Source organism: Hyposmocoma kahamanoa, unplaced genomic scaffold (assembly GCF_003589595.1).
Source record: "Hyposmocoma kahamanoa isolate Upper Pololo Valley unplaced genomic scaffold, ASM358959v1 95, whole genome shotgun sequence".
Taxonomy (NCBI): Eukaryota; Metazoa; Arthropoda; class Insecta; order Lepidoptera; family Cosmopterigidae; genus Hyposmocoma; species Hyposmocoma kahamanoa.
The window spans coordinates 4,223,559-4,249,659 of NW_020654972.1; the positions used below are offsets into that span (position 1 = coordinate 4,223,559).

Below are 26,101 nucleotides of genomic sequence, written 5' to 3' on the forward strand. Positions count from 1 at the left end.
GGTCTTACAGTACGGGCAGTGTGAACAAATAAAAAGCAACTTAAAGTCTTTGCAACCATTTCAATGCCACTGTATGAATTAAATATATTATCTTTAAGGTTGATAACGGTAAAGATATTACAAACCTATTTATAATTGATTGGCACACACTGCTAACAGTTGACTGTATGTGTGCAGTTAATCGCAGCAGTAAAATGCAGTCCATCTCGGCTTCATGCAGTCAATGCGTGAAGTGCGTGAAGTCGTTATCCGACATCTCGACTGCATGAAGTTGATAACGACTTCGCGTATTAATTGCAAACATGCAGTCAATCTGTTAGCAGTCCTATTCTGCCGTCCTTATTATAAATAATTCATTATAAAAAATTCTTCAGTTGAGTTCTTAAGAGTGAAAACTATTCATCTTCACAAGCCATTCTTGTTGATATAATTTATTACATCAACTGCATTATCTAAATAATAAAAAAAAGTATGCCAAATGTCGTTTATCTCTGTAGCGTGTCGAGCGGCCAGAAGGCTTTGTACCGTATCATTTGTTATGATTCCGGCACCACTGCCGCCAATTCCAACTAATAAAACTTACAATTCATACAATGCAATGCAATATTGCTATTTGATATTTTCCATACATACATCTAAAGTGAGACGAAAGTTTAGATTTAGAATAGGTGGTGGAATTCGTTTTGTAATGTGATTTGTTGTTGGTTTAGAACAAAGGAAATAATATGTTTTTAGACATTCGAGTTGTGTTGTTTTGTGTCTGTGGGTTCTGTTGGACTGTTTGTGCACAGTTTGGTAGTAAGTTTGAAGTTTAATTTTAAACATATTATTTTAAGAGATGGAGGTTAAATGCGTACCTATTTTCGCTGCAAAAAAATTGTAAATGGTTTTATTTGTAATGGTACATTTACCAGCACAATTACCCTTTGTGGCTGCAGGTTATTGCCCTATTATATATGTGTAATGTATATTTATATTTAAATTTACAAACTTCTAAGAAGTTAGTAAAAAAATCTGAAAATAATATAATGTTCTAAATTAAGAAATAACTGTATTTGTCATACTCGCCTTTTGGAAGAAACAATTATTTGTGAGGTAGAGTTCTGAAACTGGCACAATTTTTTCATTTATTATTCAAATTAGCATAATATGTAATTATTGCAAAAAATATAAATAAATACATGTAACTATGAATAATTGGAATTTAAAAAAAAATACTGAAAATTAAAAATAAAATGAAATTAGCGATGATGTAATTCTGGATAACAATCTGTCGATGAAACTATGTCAATGAAAAAATCACATTATTATCCTGCAATTACTCTACTATTTACAGTCATCTGGATCCATGTAAACGTTATATAATTTCAAGGTTATCTCACCGGTAATTTCACACATGCAATATTGATGTGCGGTACCTGACAAGTATAAAAACATCTCTCACATTCTATATAAAACGTACAAAATCAAGATTCATTTTATACTTGTCTATCTGTCGTGTATTCCGATATTTATGATATAAACTAGTATTCCAGTAATAAAATGTGTCATTGGAAGGTTGTACTTGGCGGCTCTGACTGAACGCGGCGTGTTTAGTATTTTTTATGTGTAATCTGTATCTACAAACATGTTTGATTATATGGACTTTCTTAAGTGGCTGTATTATGGTACTGTTATTTGATATTTTTCAAAAGTTTAACGTGTTATTGTGATTGGTATACCTCGTAATTTGGTAAAGCAGCCGAACAACCCAACTGAGTCTAATACACTTGTTAAGAGCCATCTATGAATTTAAATAGTCAATGATTATATTAATTTTATTTGCAGGTGTAACGATAAGTGTGGGCTTAGATCGTGATAATAATGATGAATATTATAATACGAAGGTGAGATAAACACTTCCTTACACTCATTTACACTCTAACAGCAAACATCACAATCTTCCACGTTTGACGACTCGATATAACTTCAAATGGCTTTGGTTGATTCCACATAACAGTGAAAGTATTGAATCAATCACTTTGGGAAAAATATATATTAAAATTGAGGATATACATTGATTAGTACATGGTGTGAAAACACGATTCCTAAAAATGTTCACGGTAGAAAAAGAACACGAACTTACCGCGAAATTTTACAAGAAAACCGTTGTACTCAATAGGTATTTTACATATACCAATGATTTTTTTATATCAACTAAACTAAATAGAATTCGTATATTATATAATATACATTTTTCAAATTGCTTTAATTTCGTTTGCTAAAAAATAAATTCTGAAATAAAGCCAGTGCGCCTGCCGCTCGACCCAAGCAAATTGAACCGTATTAGCATGGGAAAAAATTGAATTCGAGCCGAGGTAGTACCTATCGACTCTAAGTAAAATTTTTGTATATGTGATTATTTTCCTATTGTTACAGGGTTCATGTCCACAAAACACAACCTGTGTACCCATCAGCGCCTGCCCGGTGTTACAAGATCTATTGGACTTCTCGTGCTTTTCTTCAGACAAGTAAAATATAATTAATAGGTTCAGGCATTACTTTGCGGAAATCCATGTTAATAAAAATGGAAGTAAATTAATTTGCTACTCCGCGAACCCAGTGAAGGTTAAATCGTGCAAAATAGCTGCGCTTGTATTGAATACTTTTGTCTCTCTTCTAACCTAACCAACCTCCGCATAAAATTCATAAAATATAATTCATAATATCTGTGGCTCAAGTGATAAGGTGTACATTGTAGAAGTCAAAAACCCACCTTAACAAGAAGACGCGAAGAACAGATAAAGAATAATACAACAGTAGTCTGTTTCGTGTTTGCTTGTAACGTTGGCTTTTTCGACTTGTACCCCTTTTGACCAGAGCCAAGAATTCTTCGGCCGAGGGTCGAACAATTAACAACCGAGTGTTTTTACACCCCAATTTTGTGATGCCCTTTTCTTCCAGATTCCTATAGTTTGAACTAATAATACAAATGCGAAAGTAGAACAGCGGTGTGACAAATATCTATGGTTTAAGAAAAAAAAAATCATTCGGATAAAAATAAAAAATCATTTGCAATGTGCGGTACGTGACAGGAATATTCGAAAATTACTGGCCAACCGACTTAGTCGTCAAGTACCAGTAATGAAGCACAAGTGATCGGTAACGACAAAGGTTCATTGGTTACGAAGTTATTTGATTTTTTCCGTTTTAATTTTTTTACTTCAATAATCCGCCGCTTTAACTGTCTTCTACATACTCTAAAATTATCATGAAATTTAGTCAGGGTTGTCACTTTTAATATCTGGTAATTTTTTCTTAAAAATTACACTGCTTTGCGATGAAATAATTGTTGTCAATTTTACCTGTAGTATTTTTTGTGCTGGTTATGAGAAAAGTAATGAAAAAGTCCTAAATGTGTGATTTGTGCGTTATGTTTTTGTTCACCCACAAATAACACAATAAGTTTAGACTTTTAAAGCGCAGGAAGCATAGGATAAACGGGATCGCCGAATAGCAAATTAATTTACTTCCATTTTTATTAAAAATATTTTTTTCTTTTGTTTCGTATACGTGTACAAGAAATCACCTTCTACGTACAATTGTATTATTTATAGAGCATTTTTGTCCAAGGATACACATTCTATGCCGAAAAGTTGATTAGTCATCGTGAATTGAAATAAATGTGTTAGAAATGTAGGCCAAATCACATTGTGTGTAAGGCTTTGAAGGACTTTTCAAATACTATGTAATATATTACTTTAGTACGAATCTATGCTACTGAATTTGTCGATGAATAAGGTTGAACCTAGTTCCGTATTTCTTACCAGTACAATAAAATTTAGACCGAAATAGGGTCTTCTTTAGAAATATAAAAATAAATACCAGACGTATTTAGACTTATGTAAGAGGCTTACCTAGTCCAGTGTATATTTCATAGCAAATTACACTCGAAATCGTCATATTGAATAAACTCTATTGCTCATTCGTAAGGCAGTATCCCCTAAAAAAATTTTGCAGGAAACCCAAGGAGTTGCTCTTTGTAAATAAACACATTTATCATTTACAATATTAATTTCAAATGTCATACACCTAAAAAATTTGCAAGGGTTAAACGGGTCATTACCTCGGATCTTTCTTATCCAAGTACGCAGAAGCTGTATGAATAACCTTTGTTATAAAGGTTTTGTTTCACTAAAGCTTGAAACCTCGTTAACGACACATTTTGAATATCTATCGTAATCTTTTTATAAAAGCGTATACATTGTCCCTTAAATAAATTTGTTACTTTGTGAAGACGTCTGTGAAGAACAGCCGGTTTATTTGTATTCCTCTTAGTCTGTCACTATTTTTTTTTTTTTCATAAAAAAATACTATTCTGTAATAATTATTAATACAAAGATCTAACACTGAGAAAAAATTACTTCAACCCGGCTGGATTCGAACCAACGTCTTCCAGCACACCGTGCCAGACGCCATGCCAACTAAGGAACGGAACGAACTATCAAAATTAACAACTTAGTTAAATTAACACATTACTTTCAAAAATCGAAGAAATTTTTTCTTAGTGTTCGATCTTAGTATCGATGATTATTACAAACTAGTGGAGTAACTTCACAAAAATAATTGAATATCACAATGGTCAAACATCAGACATTCAATAAACTTAAAAATTAGAAATGACTATTCTTCTTAATATAAATTACATTTTCATAAATAATAATAATAATAAATTTATATCTCTCCACAAATTTTGGTTACAACCACTGGCACTTTGGTTACAAACATATATTATTTTCTAAAGCGACAAAATTTGTAGGAAAATGGAGTCTAAACTAGATCAGATTTCCGTGTCTTAGGCTTCCAGGCTCCCCACTTCAAACTTAATGCCATTTAAATTTATACTAATTTTAATAGAGATGTAATGTAACAATTTAAAACTATACTATAAATAAAAATAACTTAGGGAAACATATATTTAAAACAGTCGTATGTAGCTGTGTGCACGTGTTTCTTGTGATTATGATTGCATTGAATAAATGATGTACTTAGTTTTGTCAGCGTCGTGTGTCAAAGAATTAGCTGCTAGTCAATGACAAACAGTCTTGAATCCCGTTTGTGCCAATTTAAAAAGTTCTTCTCATGACCGCAAATAAAATGTTAAATCATCAAAAATCGTCTGCGTACGATGCCACCCTGCATTTCGTCAAATATATCTGACATAATTTGTTTATATAAAACAGAAAGATAAATGTACTTACTGTGATGCTAGTGCAAGAATGTTTATTTCATGACTTAAAGATACTCTGGGGCTCAGATTATAAAAAAAAAGAAGATTTTATTAATATTGACGGCATTACCCCAAACCTTTCTGACTAATCACTTTCCTGATATAGAAATACCTTACTCAGGTACTTCCACCGTCTAAACGAGCTGACCTGCGGCAACGCCAACAATGAGGACTATGTTTGCTGCCCGTCATGCGATTGCGGCAAGGTATACCTGGCCGGCACGGAGCAATGTGGACAGAGCATGGTGAAGGGTGTCGACTATAAAGGCATTGGGACTCACCCTTGGGTTGCTAGGATTGGATTTACCCGTAAGTTTTTTCTACTTTTTAAAAGTATAATTGATGTGCATAGTAATCAGATGTCTAAAATCAAGCCCAGTTGTGCGCTTTGTAAAACGCCTGTTGTATTTGTAGTGGTTGATCTTTTCGATTTCGCTCAGGCTTCGAAATTATCAAATTATTTGTATTGTTTAATAATTATCATGATAATTATCTGATAATCATCCGACATATGTTTGATAGTTATCGACGATTATTCATAGTTCTTACTCATTTATTTTTGATTAAAAATGACAAACAAACACGGAAAACGATTTGGTTTGTGACATTTTGAGATTGATATTTGTCCGGTTTGGATACGTCCTAAGACGATATAAACATATGGTACCATATTGCTAGCGGTAGCATTTTGTTGTTACAATTAGTTTTATGGTACCAAGATAATTATCAAGGTACATTTAGGAAGATAGGTATCGTCATAGGAAATAAAACTATTTTTTCGGGCCTAGATCGCGTAAATTTGTTTTTTCAAACAAACCAACATTTCGGGCCCTTTACAGATCAGTCAGCTCTAACCAACCTGAAAAAGACCCACAACTTTTGTTTGTGTTGCGAAAACCTAAGAACTCGATAATTATCCTCATAAATTATCACTAGATTAATTATCACTTCAAACCCTGATTTTGCAACAGAAATTTTATATTTTGTTTTCAGATAAAGAAAAAGGAACGGTAAAATTTGCTTGCACCGGCTCCATCATTGCTAACCACGTTGTTTTGACCGCAGCTCATTGTGCTTTAGCTAAGAACGATGGATATAAATTGTAAGTATTAAATGATAAATTTGCCTTAAAATCTGTATAATATTGATTGTTGATAGCTGAATACTGCGATTGTGTGCTGCCTGCTGCTGCCTTTGTAAGTTCTTCTAATGATGTTGCTTTTTACGAGAAGTCGCTTACATATAAATGATTTATCGTCATGTAAATGTTTGCGAAAACAGAAAGTATGATTATACCATAATGTGCCCTTGGTGTAATAATGCCACATGTGATCATACGTCAAAAGCACTTGTAAAGCATGAAACTATTTACTAACTAAATAAAAATAACACGAACTATATGAAACAAATTACATATATTATGCGAAATTTTATCTCTCTTATTTAAAAGCATAAAAAGTTATCGACCAATTTCGTTCATAGAATGCCTAAAACTCACTCCTGGAAACTTGTAATTTTGCACCATAGTTGCGGAATATAAAAAAAATAATTGTCCTAGACTGTCGTCTTCACCAGTATTGGTCCCATTTAAATTTGAAGAAAACTTTCCACCTCTAAGCGTGGCACATTGAATGCACTGGAATCCGGTTTCGCGCACTTTGCTTTACTTTACTTAACCGATTTATATATAGATGTAATTCCACGAACTATGGAGGTCTTTTTTAAAAAAAGATCTTGAAATTTCAATTTTCCTATACCTGTGATTGTTTCTTCCAGGTCAACAGTAGTAGTTGGAGAATGGGACATTGGCCGCAGTCCTGACTGCAACGATATGTTTTGTGCTCCACCGACTCAGGCCATCAAAGTAGACAGTGTGATAGTTCATCCCGGGTATGAACAGAAAATATTCCGCCATGACATTGCACTTATTGTGTTGAAGGAGGATATAAAATTCTCGGGTAAGTGTAAACCTATTTCATAAAAAGTTATTTGTATCTATTTAGTAGTATCAGAGCTCCTTGTGAAAGAGTTCGTCGAGGGATCTTTTGCCGCCGCCTTCTGCTGCCGAGCGATAATGTAGGGCAAAGGTGTTGATGAAATTATAAGCATATAAGACTCAACTCACAAACGCACAAAAGACTTGCGATTTTCTTCTTATAGTATCGATGACGTACCTAGATATATTGATTGTTATCATGGCGAAAGGATTTGCCAGTCGAGACGTAAGGTACTTGCCGATTGTTGCCCAGGGCTCGCCAGACTTTCAGGAAAGGAATGTGATGTCATGCGACGAGGGTCCTTTCGAGCACCCCAATTTGCGATCTAAAGCTCTGAGTGGCACTTTACAACTGCTATGGGCAGTCTGAATGTCCCTAGCCTGGTGTTTCAGACGCACGACTTGTTCGTCCTGTCACTTGATACCATAAAAGTATATCTTTAAATACAGCGTTTAAAATTGCACACTAGGTAGTATGAAGTTCCTTTATTAATAAATCTATAAGTAGCTGGTGTAACGGACCGTAAAAATGGGGTTCGGAAGTTAACGGGGAAGGAAGAGAAAACGTTCTATTAGTTTATTTAATAAAAAGTAATTTTTATTAAAAAAAATGGAACCGACTTCAAATTTCGCTTATATGTACATACAAACTGAAACTAAAAAGTTAATAATGGGTTACCAGAGAATGCGCGATACCGGATTCATCCCGTAGTTTGCCACCCTTAGAGGTGAAATATTCTCGTCAAATTTAAAAGGTACCAATACAGAGGTACCTTGTTTCAATTATCATTAAAATTGGTTTACAAATTATATATATAATCGCGTAACAAAAACAAAAAAATACAGTCGAATCTCCTCCTTTTGTTGAAGTCGGTTAAAAACAGAACTAAATTATAAGAGCGATTATACACGGACACTTTTAGCAGCGATGCAAACGCGTTGCGGAGCTTATCGTCTACCTGTACACACGCGCGCGATTTTAAGCAGCGATGCAAGCTCGCGACTGCATCGATAGAAAAGCGCTATTGCACCGCTACACTTTTGATTTATAGCCAATTGCATCGATGCAATCGCACGTTTTGTCGATGCAGTCGCGCGTTTGCATCGATGCAATCGCCTATAAATCGCAAGTGTAACGACGCAACCGCGTCTTTCACGAACGCGTGTTTAAAAGTCTCCGTGTGTAACCAGTCTAAGATGTGCTCGAGCATCAAAAATAGACAGAACAACGGCAAATCAAGGAAAAGGCGTCAAAAACGAATATATTTAAATTTAGTAGTAGTCTAAACCTAAACTGATAAAAAAGACCACAAAATGCAAAAAATATAGTGACTGTTGCAGTTATGGGGGCTAAAAATCAAAATAAAAAAGTCATTGTGACTATTGGATTGTAGAAACAGGTAGGATTAGCAAATAGGTAAAATAGAATGGGCTTGAATTGGATATTGGGTTGAAATAATAAAAACAATCTGATAACTAAAATTCAAAAAACAGACTATAATTAACGTCACAACACCATTTGCCCTTGAATGTCAGATCCCCATCAGATTGACTGACGACTTCCTGGTATGATCTTGTCAATTATGATCTCTTTTATTACAGTGACAGCAGCTCCGATTTGCCTAAACGATAATCCGGAAGTTATATTAAATGAACGTGCTTCACTTGTCGGCTGGGGCCAATTATCCGGACAAAAAAACCTGGTATGAATCGTATAGACTGATTATAGAAGTATTTGATGGAAACATATTGCCGTATGCATTTGAATGTCATAGGTATTGTTAGCCTTGAGTGTAGTTAGATTTTAGTAGCGATAACTTGGTTTTGGTTTTAATACGTGAGTAGCGAAAATGTTCACTGTAATGGATTTTATATACACATATCAATATATGATACCATCCAGAAGGACATAAGTCGTACCCTAGGTAAGGTCGCAATTGTAAAATGACAACTTTTAGTTAATTTCACAAATACGTAATTAGTTTGCCATGGCCATCCAGTTGCGCCGTAAGGCGCATGCTATCAGCTTTCTCTATAACGTTCTACATGACCATCTTACTCCGCCATTCCTTATGGAGCGTTTTCGCTTTCTCATGGTCCTCCCCGATTCTCCACAACCGTGAACTAAGATCTAAAATGGTTAACCTACTGAAACCTCCGTTCACCCGCTCCGATTGTTTCAAAGACTCCTTTACAATTAAGGCTGCACTATTTTATTGTGGAAGGAACTCCCGTCTGAAATCCGACATTCTATGTCGCTTCCTATTTTCAAAATTGGATTGCGTAAATATCTATTGACACGGTCCTATGGTCCTAGTCTGCAACGTGTATATTAATAAGTGTATTTAGGTATATTTGTATATACAAATACGTAAGTGTACTGTGTCGTTATTTATAAGTATATGTCGTTATAATTATAAGTATTTAATAAAATATAAAGTAAATATTTGTTTATATAATTAATTTTTATATAGTTGTCTGAAAGAGATCGCTCTTGGCGGTAAGGCCGCATTTGCCCACATATCGTTTTATGCACTGTTTTTGTTCTTGTGTGTTAGCAATAAAGTGGCATATCTATCTATCTAGATTACATAGGACGCACTATAAGTTTCCGGAACTGGTCACTTACATAAACAATACTTAAAAAGTAATTACAACATTTAAAAATGGAACTCTTTCGCTGTATTATACAGTTTCATCAGACTGTCACTTGTTTTTACATTGTGGCGTCATTGACTTAACTCGTGAAAATTTTCGTAGTATGATTTTTTGCGATTTTAAGTGTAATTTAACAGCTCAGCGGAGCTTCCCTCGGCTTCAAACTGCTTTTGGCGATAAAGCACCATGCAAGACGACTATTTATAGCTGGTTTGCAGAATTCAAACGCGGTCGTGTGAATCTCAGTGATGAATTTCGTGATGGTCGCCCGTCCACTGCTGTGAACAACAAAAACATCGATGCTGTGTGCCGTATGATCAAAACAGGCAGGCATGTGACATACCATGAGATTCGGACATCTTTAGGCATAGGCATGAGTCAAATACAATCAATACTACACAAACATTGACTGATGCTCAAAGAACGGATCGCGTCACTTGGTGCAATGCCATGCTTATCAGATTCAACGAAGGGGCATCAAATTTGGTGTAGGACATAGTAACAAGTGACGAATCATGGATTTATAGTTACGATCGCAAAACATAGCAGCAATCGAGCGTATCGGTTTTTCGAGATGAGCCGAAACCAACCAAAGTGGCGCGCATGCAAAGTGCCTGTTAGCGAATGATTGCTTCTTTTTTAAATAAAATTAGACACCTGGCCGTTTGTTTGCCGGAATTTATTGACAAACTCCGTAAAAATAACCGTAAACGCCGTTTCATCTTGAACCACGATAATGTCAGTTCTCACACGGCTAGACAGTCAAATGAATTTTTGAAGGTGAACAGCTGGGAGTGCATACGCGGCTCATCTGATGTTGCAGATGTAGATGACTGCCTTCCATCAAGTGGCTCGTCTCCTCATTTGCCTCCTACTTTACATTGTTTCATCGTATAGTTCATCATCATCATCAATCCTTTTAAACGTCCCACTGCTGGGCACTAGTCTCCTTTCAGACGAGGATTTAGGCCATAGTCCGCCACGCTGGCCCAATGCGGGTTGGGGAATTCACACGTTTTCCTAGGGTTGTGAACCTTCTTCGACGTGCAGATTTCATCACCATGTCTTCCTTCACTGAAAAGTTCATGATATATTTCAAATTAAATTTCCCACATAAATTCCGAGAAAATCAGAGGTGCGAGCCCGGATTCGAACCCACGACCCTCTGTTTGATACCATTACGCTACCACGGCTAGTATAGTTCATTATCTATATGATTATGTTCCAGGTGACCCGCCAGCAATTATTGCACGTGCCACTCGTTCCTTTAGAGCTATGCGAGAACGTTTTCGGTAAAACGGTTCCCATAAATGAAGCTCAAATCTGCGCTGGCGGCGAAGCAGGTAGGGATGCGTGTTCAGGATTTGGGGGAGCACCGTTACTGGTCATGAGAGATGCTCAGTACGTACAGGTAAGGTTTATAAAGTAACGAAAATAAATTGAAAAGGTTTAAATTTTTTACCGTCTAATCTAATGCTTTTAGTGTTGGAATTTTCTTTAACCTCCTTATAAACTAGACTATTTATGCTTGGGATTGTATAACTTATATATCCTATTAATATACAGGGTTAATTTTCATCTATTCACAAAACATAATAAATTTACCAAAAATAAACTTTCAAGTTTTGTTGTACTGCTAACACTTTTTAGATCTTTATCTTTTCTTTATCGATATTTGGTAGTAAGGAAAGTTCAAACGTGCAATCGTATTCTGCGACGACTCCCACGTCGTCCGTTACGAACGTTCGAGACGTATTATCTGTACGACAGTACGTCATTTTATTTTTACAGTACTGGTATTTTTTATAATTTATATTAATTTTTTATTTGTGTACTGACGCCCCTAGATTCTCATTGGAATAAACCTCTCTTGCTTCACTTACATTCATCAATCTTTTCACACATGCCCTCTTATTTTTCTCACTACGCACTCCAGTCTTTTTAAGAACACTCTAAAAATGATCAGAGAATGTTCTTTGTGGCAGTTCTCTTCCAATGATTCCTTCTAAGTTAGCTCTACATATTTCTTTCCTTAATCTACTTTCATTCATCCGCTCCATGTGCCTAAACCACCTCAGCATACCTTGTTCTATTTTTGTCACTACATCCTCATTCAAATCACATTTTTCATGGATCACAGCATTCCTCACTCTGTCACACAGCCGCACACCACATATCCTTCTGATTTATGTATTTTTTATAACCCTGTATAAAAAGGAAGCACTATTCGTCGGTTAGGCACATACTCTTCACTAATGCTTCTAAAGGTACAATATAGGACGTACAGTCATTAAAAAGATCTTTTTGTTATATAGGGAATTTCACGAAGACAAACTTAGTGCTATATGTAGCCCTGATGCGTGTTAGCAACTCAAGGAAACTGTATGCATTAATATTAATACCCAATAATTTAAAATTGACTCAAATAACTATAATCAAGATTAAATTACTGACTGGCGTATTAGATGCATATGTGCACGTCCACGTGATATAATAAAAAAAAATCTTACAGTTAGTCTGTTGAAGTACCTGTAAGTGTACAATATACCTTCGTTATGTTTGTATTGTCTAATGTTTTGCTTGATACAATGAAACTATACTTATTTTGTTACTTTTCAATTTCTATACAATCCGTGTTTTCACAAGTACACACGTCAAAAGTATCTAGGTATCAAGCAAGTTTTTGCTAATTACCAATGGATTATTTTTGGTCAATTTCATTTTCCAAATTTAAATTATAAAATGGACAAAAATCCATTGGTGTTAGAAAATTTTTTTTTTTTCATTAAAAAAAAAATTGGTTAAAAAACCGGATTTCCAGTAATTGGCAAAAAGGTTCTTGATCCTTAGACGCCGTTGATGTGCGTAAGTAAATGAATTATTAAAAAATTTAAAAAAAAGAAAATTATAAAAAAAGTTTTCAAATTGAGCTTTGAGCTGAGCGATAATGCTTTTTCCTCGGAAATCTTTAAATATCGACATATTGACACTTTGTCTTGAAATTTCAAGTTTTGGGCAAATATGTAATATAATACTTTAGCACAATTTCAATCGACTGTTTATTATAATTTATTAAAGTATGCCTGAAAATACATTGTGCTTTGTAACTTTTCATTATTTAGTTGATTTTCTAATTCACATTATTAGCCTGTATTATATTAAGTCACTACACAAAATGTGACTTAAAAAAATTTTCAAAATAATGATTTATGATAAAGTCAAAAATGTTTAATGGAAGAGAAATGCCGACTTACGTACTCGAGAGACCAACAAACCGATAGCGCGTTTTAATGTACTAATGACGTCATCTAGTGGTAAAGCAAAGTAATTAAAGTTATTAAATGCTATGTAATATGTTAATTTGTGCAGAGATATAAAAGACACCACTGAAATGTTATAATGTTATATTTTATTTCCGTTTGAAAAAATAGCGACAAAGAGTTTATCTACACACATAACATAAAACCTCTATGATGTGTTCAAAAACCGTAAATTACGACTCTTCTTTTCTTTCGTATTACTCTTGACAGAGTGGTCGTGGTCATCACGGAGTACGTTTGTTAACGGCCGATGTGGCTTGCCTCACGACATCTTGCCATCTCTCTCTGTTAGTGAACTCCCTCGTGCTCTCATGTAAAGGACCACCCACTGCAGATTTTATTTGATCGGTCCATCGAATGGGTGACCTTCCGCGCATTCTAGTGCCTTCTACTCTGCCTTGCATAATAAGACGCTCTATGGAGTCAAAATTCCGTCTTGAGACGTGACCGAAGAATTTCAGGATGCGATGTTGTACCGCAGTAGACAGACAGACAGAGTATGGAGGCGTTTGAACGAACGTCTGTCCACGATACCCCCAAGCATTCTTCTCCAGCATCACATTTCCAAAGCGTCCATCTTCTTCTCGATTTCACGGAGTGTGCATGTCTCTGCAGCGTACAGAAATGTGGGGAAAAATAGGGTTTGGACCAACCGGATTTTAGTGGTCTTGGTAATGTTTCTATTTCTCCATATTTTCCTCAATTTATCTATTGCTGTTCTAGATACTGCCATACGTCTTGTCATTTCATCTACGTATCCACCAGTGTTCGAAATTAAAGCTCCAAGATATACGTAGGACTGGACCACAGTTTGCAATTGCAACTTCTAACTTGTAACTTCCAGCAAAATGTGATTAATGCGATTCACAATCCTTATCTAAGTTTTACTGCGATTTATCTTTAATCCAAATTAAAGGCTCACACGCTCCATTTTGAGAAGTAGCTTAGCTCTTCCATATGGCCAGCACTAATAGCACATAATGTGGTGTCATCGGCGTAGCGAAGATTTGTAATTTTGTAACCACCAACAGCGACACCGTCCGTCTAGTCCTCCAAAGGGATTCACATAATAAACTCAGTATATGCGTTGAACAAGACTGGTGATATTATGCATTCTTGGCATACGCCTGCACTGGGATGGAAATTTCCTGACAGGATGTCGTCTGTCCGTACTGAAGCTATGCCTTCTTCATACAATCGGAAGGTCTCAGAAGGTATACAAAATGTTCCGGCGTGCCCATTTCCAGCAATGTTTTCCATGCTATTGGCCATTTTACTGAGTCAAACGCTTTAGAGAAGTCAACGAAGGAGATGTAAGTAGGTTTGTTGAATTCTCTGGCCTTTTCAATAACCTGGCGAACAATCAAAATTTGTTCTCGGGTGCCCTTCCCTTTCACAAATCCCGCCTGCTGTGGTGCGATCTCCCTGGACAAATAGGCCTTCAGTCGTTCGTTAAGAATATGCAGTAAAATTTTGCTGGCGTGTGAGATGAGTGCAATAAGGCGATAGTTGCTACATTCCTTTGTGGAACCTTTTTTGTGGAACCATACCTTGTTGCAGATGGTATGAAAGACATTGGTGACGTGTTCTCCTGAAGCTTTTAAAGTCTCTATAGGGATTGTATCGCTGCCTTACCATTCTTTAGGTGTTTGATGGCGGCTTTGACTTCAGATTTTAGTAAGTCTGGTTCCAGTTTGTCTTTTTCAGGCTTTGTAGTGGGAAAATTTTGCACCTGAGGGTCATGGAACAGGGATTGACAGTAACTCTTCCAGGTCTCAGAGATTTGGTTCAGCCCTGTTACTATTTCACCTTTGTCGTCTTTAATGACCCAGGTTTTCGAGGTCAGTGACCTTGCTATGAAACGAATCTTATGGTAGAGTTCGCGGGATTCGCACCTATCCGAGTGTACCTCTATTTCCTTGCATGTGCTTGATCTCGTCGGCACTTGGTTTGAATCTTAGCAAATATTTTGTTTAGGTCTCTAACATCTGCAACTTTCGCTTTCATGGTCCGCCTCTCGTCGACTACTGCAAGAGTGCTATCGGTCATCCAGTATTGCCGTTTCCTTGTTTCAGCTGGTACATTTATTGCTGATATCGCAGTTTGGATGAGGTGTTTGGCTCGATTCCATAGTGGAACCGACGTCTCCTTATCGTGGTTTCCATCTGTCCATCGTGAATAATTTTGTTCCAATGCCGCCCTAAACTTAGAGGTGTCCTTAACTTCTAGTCTCCTTTGCTTGTCAGGGGTTCTGGCTGCAGTCAACTTTGCCTTCTTACTTAACTTTACCTTTTAAATTACGACTAGCATAAAGATAAACTGTTTTGTTAGAACAAATTTCTTATCTGTGAAAATGTTATTATTGCTCTATAGTATATAGTATATTATTATACTCGATGTCAATGCCTCCTATTAACATCAAAAACGGTTTTATTATTACAATCAAATTTCGAACATCTCTGAAAAACAAAACAATTTGATTCGACCTAAATTCTAATATCAGTAGAGATGAAGTTTTATTCGAAATGAAACGTCAATAGCAAACAATATTGACAAATTTCATACGTTACTTGATATCGAACGATATGATAGTTGGGACCGACTCTAGTTTGTCTGTGAATAACAAAAAAACTACGGTTGTGTAACATGCGTCAGAAAAGTTTTTATTTGCCGCCATTTCGCCAGTCATAACATACGGTTTCTGAACCCATCAGAAAGCTTATAATGTAACTGTACATAATTAGGCATCAAAACTCGCCTGTCGGCTCGTTTCATAAACCCACACTCGTATTTTAATGCCTTTCATTATGTAACAGTCACATAAACTACTATTTGTAAATTTTTATTTTAAAAGCTGCTTTGGTTGAAATTTTTAAGATTAGAAGCATATACTACTAAGTATGACAGTTGATTTTTAAATTGTTTTTGTTTACAAGACAAGAGACACTTATTTATCTAAAGGTGAAATAAAAAATTCAAATTTATAATGGCCACAGATCAAACAAATATGACAATCTCATTGTGGTATTTTTTATTCGACCGGTAAATGCAATTTGAACTCTTTGCTGCTTTTAATTGTATAAATTGTACATCTGTTAAAATATAATACTGTTTATTAAGAGTAATCTCATATTTAATTGTAATTTACGTACCTAATATCATTTTATTATTTCTAGATTGGCATTGTGTCTTTTGGCTCCGAAGACTGCGGCCAGGAGGGCATTCCCAGCGTCTACACGAAAATCGCACACTATTACAAGTGGATTGTAGACACTATACCAAAAATTTAACACTTTCACACATTATACACGTTGCTTCACTTCAAAATCACAAATTTTATGGATATCAATTTAAACCACTTACATCAATGATAAAAACGGAATTCAGTTGAAATAATTTTAAAAATATTCAGAAAGAACGATATTAAACTACATTGTTCAATTATATAATGACTATTACTTATGATTTTATTATGACATTCATTTATTTTTGTGAAATTACTTCACTAGCTTGTTATAATTATTAAAACAAAGATTGAACACAAAGAAAAAATCCTTCGATATGACAGGACTCGAGCCTGCGTCTGTATGATAATCTAGGTCAATTAGGTGCTTTTAGTTTAGGCCAGTAGTAGTAAAGCCCCTTGTGAAAGAGTTTGTCCAGGGAAGAACTGCCACCTTACCTATTTCTTCTGCCGCCAAGCAGTAATGTGGCCATTACTACGTTTCGGTTTTCTAGGGTAAGGGTGCTGGTGAAATTACAGGCACATAGGACTTTACAACTTATGTTTCAGGGTGTCGGGCGCATTGGCAGTGCCCCTTCTTTGCGATTTAAAGTTTTGAGCGGCAGTACAACTGTTATGAACTGGCGTGTCGCGTACCACCGCCTGGTGTCGTTTGCCACCGCACGACTTATTCGTCCCTTCACTTGGTATCATAAAAAAGGGCAACAAGTTGTGTTCATTCTTTGTATTAATAATTATAACGTAAAGTAAGATACAAAATATGTATATAAATAAATAATTTATTAATAAGACAATAGTAGATTGTACAACAAGTGCATAAAACGCGTCATTGTACCCGAGACGAGTATGTCCTGGATACTTAAGTCGAGGGTAAAATGAGTCTTATGAACGAGTTATACACTCTGCCTTTCACTTAGATTGCGAGGAAATTAAACAGCAATATTACAAATAATGGATAATACAATTATTGCCCAGAAAAAGTAAGAACTTTCCGCCGCTTTTCTTAAAGTTTTATGCATTTCTATTTCTTATAACTTATTAGAATTACTATTGCCTACTTTTTTAATTTTGTAATATAACACGGATTTAAAAAACAAAAGTAAAACTTTATTTTATAAATTTCTAGTGTGCGTGGCTGTTGGCGCAGGCGTCATTGCCTCGGTCTTAAACGACGATTTTATTTTATGCACTAGACCATAAAATCCTACTTTATGCAGCCTACACCCAGCATAAATACGAATTTTAAGAGCATGAGAAGTGAAAAATATTTAATCAACTGTTTTAAATTCTGTAATAGTCACATATTAACATGCAGAATTTCTACGAGACAATTTGATTAAATTGTATTGGGTATTGTATTGTTTATTGTGTAATAATTTGTTTCGCTGGTGGTTTCGTTCCCCGTAACAGTATTGATTGCATACGTAGTAAGAATGGTACTAAGAGCTACTCTATTGAAGTAGGCTTCACATGGAGTCTGGTATTTCAATATTTCGCAAAGAGTTCCCATTAAGTTCTTTAAAGCATTGTCTTGAAAGGTTTGGTTGAAAGTCTGAAACAAACAAGACTGTTAGGAAAAATATCATCTCAAATTAGTATCAATCATAGGGTGCATGCCCTTGGGCAAAAACGAAGTCGGTAGTATTTCTGAGCACTCGTATGGTATTTCTACACATTTACTGTCGTTACTTCAATAATTTTGTACAGTAGGATTTATAAACTTCTCTTTTTTATTATTTACATTTTTTCGTGTGAAATAACTCCATTCATTTTGTTGTTATTATTATTAATACAAAGATCAAACACAGGAAAAATTGTTCTACCCAACGGCATTTGAACTTATGATCACGCTGATGTACCGTGGCGCCAATGTAGGTATACTAACTTAGCTATAGATAAATAAAAAAGTTGTCGAAATTCTCCTGTGTTTTTGTTATAGATCTTTGTACGGGCTTTTGGCATTGGATTATTTTTTCTCTTAATAAGAATAAGTTCGCGTTTGACCTTATCTCACCTGATGGAAAGTGACGATGGAGTATGCACATCTAAAAAATGCCTATTCGCGCTTACGTTGATAAGTTATACCGTTCAGGGAACAAGTCTGTAGGCAGGGAATTCAATTTTATAGCTGTTCGCCATATAAATGTTTAAGCGAAATTTTTCGTGAGAATCATTGGAATATCCACAACATAGGGGAGGAATCCCAGCCTACGTCTAAATTCCCGATGATGGAAAGGAGAAGACGGAATAAAATCATGCAATTCCCTCCCGCACTCTCCATGATATCAGTAGAACATCGATAAGCAGGCAACTTTACGGCGGTGTTGAAGTTTCTGCTGCTTCACCTCTACTAATTCCGAGTCATAATTTGTGCATTATGTTACAATGATGCGATATTCACTGAAGGAACATTTTTTTTTGTAATATGTGCAGGTTACCAGAGTTTGTTGCAACTTGGCGAACATTTATGTAGTTTTGGAGGAAGCGATAATTTCGTATTTGAACAAAAAATACAAGTAATTCAGCAACGCTCTAAATATATGTATTCACTACTCCAATGTTGGAATGTGAAACAGAAGTTTGTTCAAATGTTCGAATGGATGTACTCTTCGATGTAACATTTGAGGCTTCTTGCATTTACAAGCTAATGCTCCCGGTTTGTACGAATACGAGACAGATTTGGAACATTAGTGAGAATTAGCACCCTTGGAGTAACAAGGCCACATCTGCAAGATGACAATTTTTCGGTTTAAAGTATAAACATTCTACGAACGAAATTAGTCGTTAAATGTTTTTGCATAAATAGGAGAGTTATAAAATTTCACATTACACATAATTTATTTTAAGTAGTTCGTATTATTTTATAACCTTCATGTGATAAAGGTACTTTTGATGTATGATCCCATGTGGCTTTATAATACGTACGAATTCTCATTTATCCAAAAATTTCGAAAAAGATGGTTTGCACTGCAACGCCCGATTCAACGTACTCCCTACTGCAATCTTCGAAACATAGATTATAGATAGAGATTACAAGTGAGCGCTGTAATTATCCTAGACGTACACATCAATCAAATTCGAGTTGTCACATTACAAGCGAATGATCCTATTCATTACTTTACCTTTAGAATACCAGACTTGGAATATTACTAAAATCATGCGCTTAAAAATTCATAACATTAATATGGAAGTCTATATAATAAAATATTGCCCATCGAGTATATAACCAAAATGTCATTTAATTTGTTTGAAAACTATTCTGCCAAATCATTACGGTGACAACTGCGCTTCGATTGGCCAGCCCGAATTCGAAACAATTGACGGGTGTCCTCAATTGTTTTACTTCAAATCGACCAGTTTAACTTGAGCTTTGCTATATTGGACGTAAATTGCAAAATTACATATTTAATATTTAATTACCGATGAAATGTGATTCCGTTTGTTTTGTAACTAGATGTTTTGCTGTTTTTCCCACACCACCGAATGGAATACCCCCCATTGTTAGAGATCTTTATTACAATAAATACAGAACATTCTTGGAATATACGGAGACGTACACACAGGTCAGTTGTTGGCGATGTACTATTTCAGCTTTCTAACTTGTGATTTCAGTGCAAACGAGAGTTGATATTTATAAGTGACATAGGGCCCATTTGCCTGATGAGTTGCCAGCGATGAATGGCCCTTATTTCGCCTTTATTTCTGGTTATGTACTCGATGACATTGGCAAATAAAACGAAGAAATAAAAGAAAACACTTGCATCACCAAGTACCACTGTTGGTATCATTTCAGGATCGAGTTTTTCAGTTTGATATTCAGAATCTAATTGCAAAATCAGTCCTTTTTCTGATGTTAGACACTTGTTCACTTTATCTTCATCCAGTCCTGCTTTCTGCACACACTGGAACATAATATGATAAATATATGTATAGATGGACTGTTGATTGGTTACAAATGTTTAGTCGACTCGAGAAGTGTTGACGGGTGGTAAGATCTTCCAAATGTTAATAGCCTTTGAAAATGGTGTACTAGTTACTAGGAGCGTAGTATAATAAGTAAGGTTGTCATATTATAATTTTAGTTATATCTATTCTCATGCCATGTTGAAATAACCCTTACCGAATGCAATACATAATAACATAATAACTCGAAGAAAATTTTTCTGTGTGTTTGATCTTCATGTATTCATGATCATAACAAAACTTGTGGAGTTTAGTTTTATACCGGAATCACGGATGATTATGAAATAGAATTGAAATGCTAATTTGTGTATACAAATAACAAGAATATAAATTTGACACAGAAAAATATTTCGTCGATTACGAATTTTTTAATGGCTTTATTATTTATAAAATAGATTTTCATATTCTGTACATACCGAGAAGAAAGGCAATTCTGTGTTTATTTATAGCATTATTTTAAGTAGCACTAGAGCTCCTTGTGGAAGTGTTCGTCCAGGGAAGAACTGCCAGCTTACCTATTTCTGCCGTCAAGCAGTAATGTCAGCATTACTGTGTTCCGGTTTTGAAAGGTAAGGGTGCTGTGAAATTACAGGCACATGGGACTTGTCAACTAATGTCTCGGGTAACAAAGTAAAGGGTAACGGGCGGAGTGGCAGTGCCCCTCAGAACTTTGCGATTCAAAGCTCTCAGTGGCACTACAATTGTTATGGACAGGGGAGTACTTACCATCACGCACACGACTAGTTCAAAATAAACAACCATAAACATAAGGACCAACGGGTAATTTTCAGGTCAGTGTCCTCTATTTAATTTCGGTGGCAATTTTTATTATATAAATATTGTAAAATATTATCATTAAGTATTGTTTAATATTCAAGCCTAATGATTTGAAACATTATTTAAGAGGGAGCAGAGGAAAAATTCCTAATCTTCGATTTGATTTTAGAGGGGTATATCCACTTTTAAGTTAAAAATAAAATATTGTATGAGTAACTACACGATATATTCAAGCATAGACATTAATTAGAAACATAAAACAATAAAGTTTCATCGATAGATAAAAATCACGAAATGACCTCTAATTTTCACATTTTTTTCGATTTATCCTTGAAATGCTACAGGTTATTAGGACAAAAATTAGATAATTAATTATATTTATGCATGAGAACTGTCACTACGGATTTTTTTTAATCCCTTTAGTTTTACAATTATTCCGCTAAAACGAATTTGGTACTTTTAATGCGCAAAATTCAACATCTCCTGTCGCATGTCACACGAACTTCATGCATATATTTGTTTCACAAATTTAGGCGGAGCCAACGTCAAAACTTTTTTGGCATGCTCCCTCTTAATGTTTCAAGATAAAATTTGGTACCAAAATTACCGAATGAGAAAATTACCCAAACATGTCTACTATTTGTAGTTGCCTTTGGTAGAAGTAGGGTTCCTTGTGAAAAAGTTCGTCCAGGGAAGTACTGCAACCTTACATATTTCTGACTTCAAGCGGTACTGTCAGCATTACCGCGTTCCGGTTTTGAAATTTAAGGGTGCTGGTGAAATTATAGATACATGAGACTTGTCGACTTGTATCTCAGGGCGACGGGCGCAGTGGCAGTACCTACCTCAGATCTTTGCGTTTTAAAGCCCCGAGTGACACTGCAACTGCTATGGACTGGCGTGTCGCTTAACACCATGCGCACTACTTGTTCGTCCCATCACTTCGTATCGTAAAAAAAAGCAGGTGAGGTTGTGGAGAAACGTGCACCTATTTCAATAAAAAAGTTTACCATCATGTTTCCGGTGGCTCCGGCAATATTATCCAACTCACAAGCGACATACTCGACGCGTTTTAGCACGGGCATTTCTAATTCCGGCCTCAGACGGTCCAGTACACAATCGTGCACCATATTGCCAAGGCACTCAGCTGGGCCGTGCTGGCATTCAAATCCGTTTTCTCCGTAATCTATGCTCTGTGGAAATAATATGAGAATTTGTAAAACAAGACAACTGAAATCCTTGACAATTTCGGTGGCCTAGAACACTGGGCACTAGATGTCGTGGTGTCGGGTTCGATTCCTGAAAGGACCAATTGGAAACGAACTTTTAAAATTATTTGTGGTCATGGTGTTCTGGGTTAATTTAGTTGCTTTGGTAAATAAATATAAATAAATAACGCAGACACTCATAGCACTGCACTAGGGAAACCCTGCGGTTGCGGTTGACGCACACATAGAACACCACAAATTACATCCAAACTCACGAAAGAAATAAATATAGGCCATGTATACATTTCTTCTGGCTCGGAAATTGAACCCGGAACCGGTTCGGCCACGGAGGCAATCTAATTATAATGCAAACTATTTAAAAAAATGTCTGATTATAATACAAACTCCAGTCAAAGATATTGTTATGTTATTCTACTGGCTGATCACTCACTTTCGACTTCCCAAAAGGTATAAACCTGACGTTCACAAAGTCATGAAGTACTGTCGTGGTCGGTAACAGTTGCTGTAGCAGGAAGGCTTGGCTATCCGTGCAAAGACTTTCATAAAAAACGGACAGCTGCAATGGCTGTAATACAAAACAGGACGGTTATTTTTCGAGGGTGTTGCTCAAGGCACATATGCCGCTACTATCAAGGTCTGCTTCTACATGTGCATCGAGTTTTGTCGACTAGGGTGCGTATTTTGAACTTTTAAAAAACCATGCAAGTTCCAGGCAATTCATTTTTCGCCCAAAAGCTGACTGGATAAAATTCGTATTACGACATACATATTTTTCGCCGACTTCTCCCTGGTTGTTTTGTCTATGACTGGGACTTCACTAGCTCGTGCTTTTTAGTGTAACGTTCAAAAACATAGATGAGAATTTACCGGTAAGTTACGGTGAAATTTGTCACTTAGTTTAAGAGAAAAATAATAGATACGTATTATTCATGTACGAAAATAAATAAAGACACGATATAATAATAATAATGATAAAGACAGTATAGAATAAAATCAATATACTATATTTTAATTTTTGTAAATAAGAGAAAAGCGCTAATTAAGTTTCCGAACAACGTCAAACGTCGACGGAATTTCTGTGGGTAAATTTTTACTTTGTAGTTTGTTGAAAACATGTCAATAATATTTTAAGAATATTTGACTATAAATTAAAGTGTAAGAAATTATACTTGGCTTTAGTGAAAAATAACCTTAGTCTGAACCAATAAATCGGTGGATTTTGTAGACCTCGATATGTGCGGTATAAGTTCATCGTAAAGATTGTGGACCATATCTTTGCTAAGCCGGTATGTTTTAATAAATTGTTGTGCATCCATTTCAAACAGATCACTACGATCTCGCAGTTGTCTTCTTTGGATTTGGTTCCATATTATTATCGTGTGAAGCATCACTTTCGAGATACTCAAACATTTCGTGAGTTCATTTTAGGCCCTTAGAACTTGTATACGAGTTGACCTGCCCCATGATCGTATTTATTACATATATATAATTAAAAAATGGACTGGTCGTATCACATTACACAAAAAGCTGATTACGATAATGGCGATGATGGGTTACACATTTCTTTTACATCCTTTCACCACGATGGCAAGCTGTATAGTGTATACGTGGTATATGCCATCGATACGATACGTACATACATAAGCTCACGCCATAGGCCCACAGCCTCACATACAGCAACTACCCTTTTCATACAACTTTATTTATTCTTGTCACTTCGGATCACAGCCTTTTTGGGGACACCACTGATTCGGTCAATATAAATCCTTCCAAGACGTTCTCTTAAAAACCTTCCATCCACATTCGCATCATAAATCTGTTTGGTAATTTTTCTTATATCCATCCGCTCTACATGCCCAAACCACCTCAACATTTCTTTCTCTATTCTAGTCACTACATCCTCTTTCAAGCCACATCTATCACGTACTATTATATTCTTCACTCTATCACTCAACTTAATTCCACAAATTTTCCTCAAAGACCTCATCTCCACTGCATTAATTCTACTTTCATGCAACTACCAAACGATTTTCCAATTTTTCATTCGATGCGATAAGAAGATATTTAACTTTTTTTTACTATAAAATATTTAATTCATCTCTTGTTGTTTTTTAAAAATAAATTAATTAAAACAGGTACAAGAAATGCTCAATAAAATGCATGCGTACAAATAAGTAAATTACAAAATAAAGTTTGTATCTTCAGTTTTTAAACAAAGTTTAATTATTTATATTTTTTAAAGCATTTGTAACATAACAGATAAAAATCCAAGTCGCTACAAACACACAAACAACAAAAAACTTAATAGGTATATTTTACACATACAGAATTATTGAGCTATAGTACCATTGACGTACCGTCAATGTATAGTACCCATAGTACCCAATGATATTATACTTGTAAATAGTCGCTGCACGCCATCATAGGAGGATGGCCGTTTTGACAGATTACAATAATAGTAAGGAGAAATCTCAATTAATTCTCGAAGAAAATATAATCAAATGCGACTCATGTGACTATACGTTTATAGATTTTTATCTAGTATTGCAAGAGTTAGCTGATTAAAAAGTTTCAAGAAAAGGAAAATAAAAATATTATATAAATAAAATAAATATATTAATACAAAGATCGAACACTCAGAACAAATCCTTCAATCCGGCCGGACTCAAATCGACGTCGACGAAAATTCCAAATTTCGAAAATCAAATGCCGAGTTGTGTCGTAAAATTATACATTCCTTATATTTTACTGCACGTCACTATTGACAACAACGTACATTAATTAGCTCCTTCAACGTAGTTATGAATTAATACGAAACTTGATGAGCGAACAAACGTCGAAACGGCCATCATAGCGTGCCGGTACTATAATATATGCAATTTGTAGTGTTTGTTATATTTATTATCTAAACTCGCTAGCGACGTAATCTACGTATTTGATCAAGGGCATTTCCATTTCCGGTTTCAGACGGTCCAGTGCAAAGGCGTGCACCTATTGCCAGAGCACAAAGCTGGTCGTGCTGGCATTCAAATTCAACCCCGTTTTCCCCGTAACCTATGCTAAGTGGAAAAATTACGAGAATTTGAAAAACGAGACGACTAAAATCCTTAATGACCCTTGTGGCCTTGCGGTGTTTTTCTAGTGAAACGTGAAATTCTTCCTGAATATTTGAAAATCAACGAATGGATATCGGCAATGTATATTACATGATATTTCACTGTCAATGTTGTATTGAGATTAAGTTACACGGTTAGACCTCTGTGTTCGTGTCGAAAAAAATCGGAAAATATTTGTTTAAGCTTGCAAGTAATATCATACGCTGTCTCAGACAAGTTAATCTGGTCGACCTCTAAAGTGCACTTGCACAGGCAGACCTCATGAATAGTAGCGTATTACAAACATCAGTAAGGCTATTCGGGTTACCCAATTGTTAACAGCCTTTAGTCTACTTTTCGAAATTGTTACGAAAACACGTGCAACAACTACTATTATACAACTCAATCAAATCAATTACAATACGTAATACTTTTTGTTTCTGGGTTATCAATATCATTTTCTAATTGGTTCTAACATAAAAACATGAAGAAAATTTTAATTCCCTGCAAAAACTTTACTTTATTTTTGGTTAGGAAAGTTGAAATTTGG

The 26,101-nt window shown here is 35.5% G+C and overlaps 2 protein-coding genes across 3 annotated transcripts in view; one reads left to right on the forward strand and one right to left on the reverse strand.

Annotated features, from left to right (window-relative positions):
• The first annotated feature begins 552 nt into the window (after nucleotides 1-552).
• On the forward strand, nucleotides 553-16,553 carry LOC113238168 (phenoloxidase-activating factor 3-like). Its single transcript, XM_026474927.1, has 9 exons — nucleotides 553-798; nucleotides 1,828-1,886; nucleotides 2,419-2,510; nucleotides 5,391-5,578; nucleotides 6,263-6,371; nucleotides 7,046-7,227; nucleotides 8,868-8,968; nucleotides 11,152-11,334; nucleotides 16,420-16,553. The coding sequence occupies exons 1-9, from the start codon at nucleotides 726-728 to the stop codon at nucleotides 16,531-16,533; spliced, it is 1,101 nt and encodes a 366-aa protein (XP_026330712.1). The 5' UTR covers nucleotides 553-725; the 3' UTR covers nucleotides 16,534-16,553.
• Nucleotides 16,554-17,648: 1,095 nt separating this feature from the next.
• Nucleotides 17,649-26,101, reverse strand: part of LOC113238242 (GILT-like protein 1) — an 11,386-nt gene continuing 2,933 nt past the window's right edge. Inside the window, exons 2-5 of one of the 2 annotated variants that reach the window (XM_026475047.1) lie at nucleotides 22,887-23,021; nucleotides 22,238-22,420; nucleotides 20,249-20,389; nucleotides 17,649-18,039 (exon numbers count right to left, since the gene is read on the reverse strand). In XM_026475047.1, the coding sequence (XP_026330832.1) occupies nucleotides 17,824-18,039; nucleotides 20,249-20,389; nucleotides 22,238-22,420; nucleotides 22,887-23,021 (675 nt within the window). In that variant the 3' untranslated portion in view covers nucleotides 17,649-17,823. The remainder of the gene's footprint in view (nucleotides 18,040-20,248; nucleotides 20,390-22,237; nucleotides 22,421-22,886; nucleotides 23,022-26,101) is intronic. The other variant, XM_026475048.1, reaches the window with a different exon arrangement.

Excerpts from the sequence above, each read along its gene's own strand:
- LOC113238168 (XM_026474927.1), top strand. The coding sequence starts at position 726 with ATGTTTTTAGACATTCGAGTTGTGTTGTTTTGTGTCTGTGGGTTCTGT. Across the intron at positions 7,228-8,867 it reads GGAGGATATAAAATTCTCGG|TGACAGCAGCTCCGATTTGC; the intron begins GTAAGTGTAAAC and ends CTTTTATTACAG. Across the intron at positions 11,335-16,419 it reads GAGATGCTCAGTACGTACAG|ATTGGCATTGTGTCTTTTGG; the intron begins GTAAGGTTTATA and ends TATTATTTCTAG.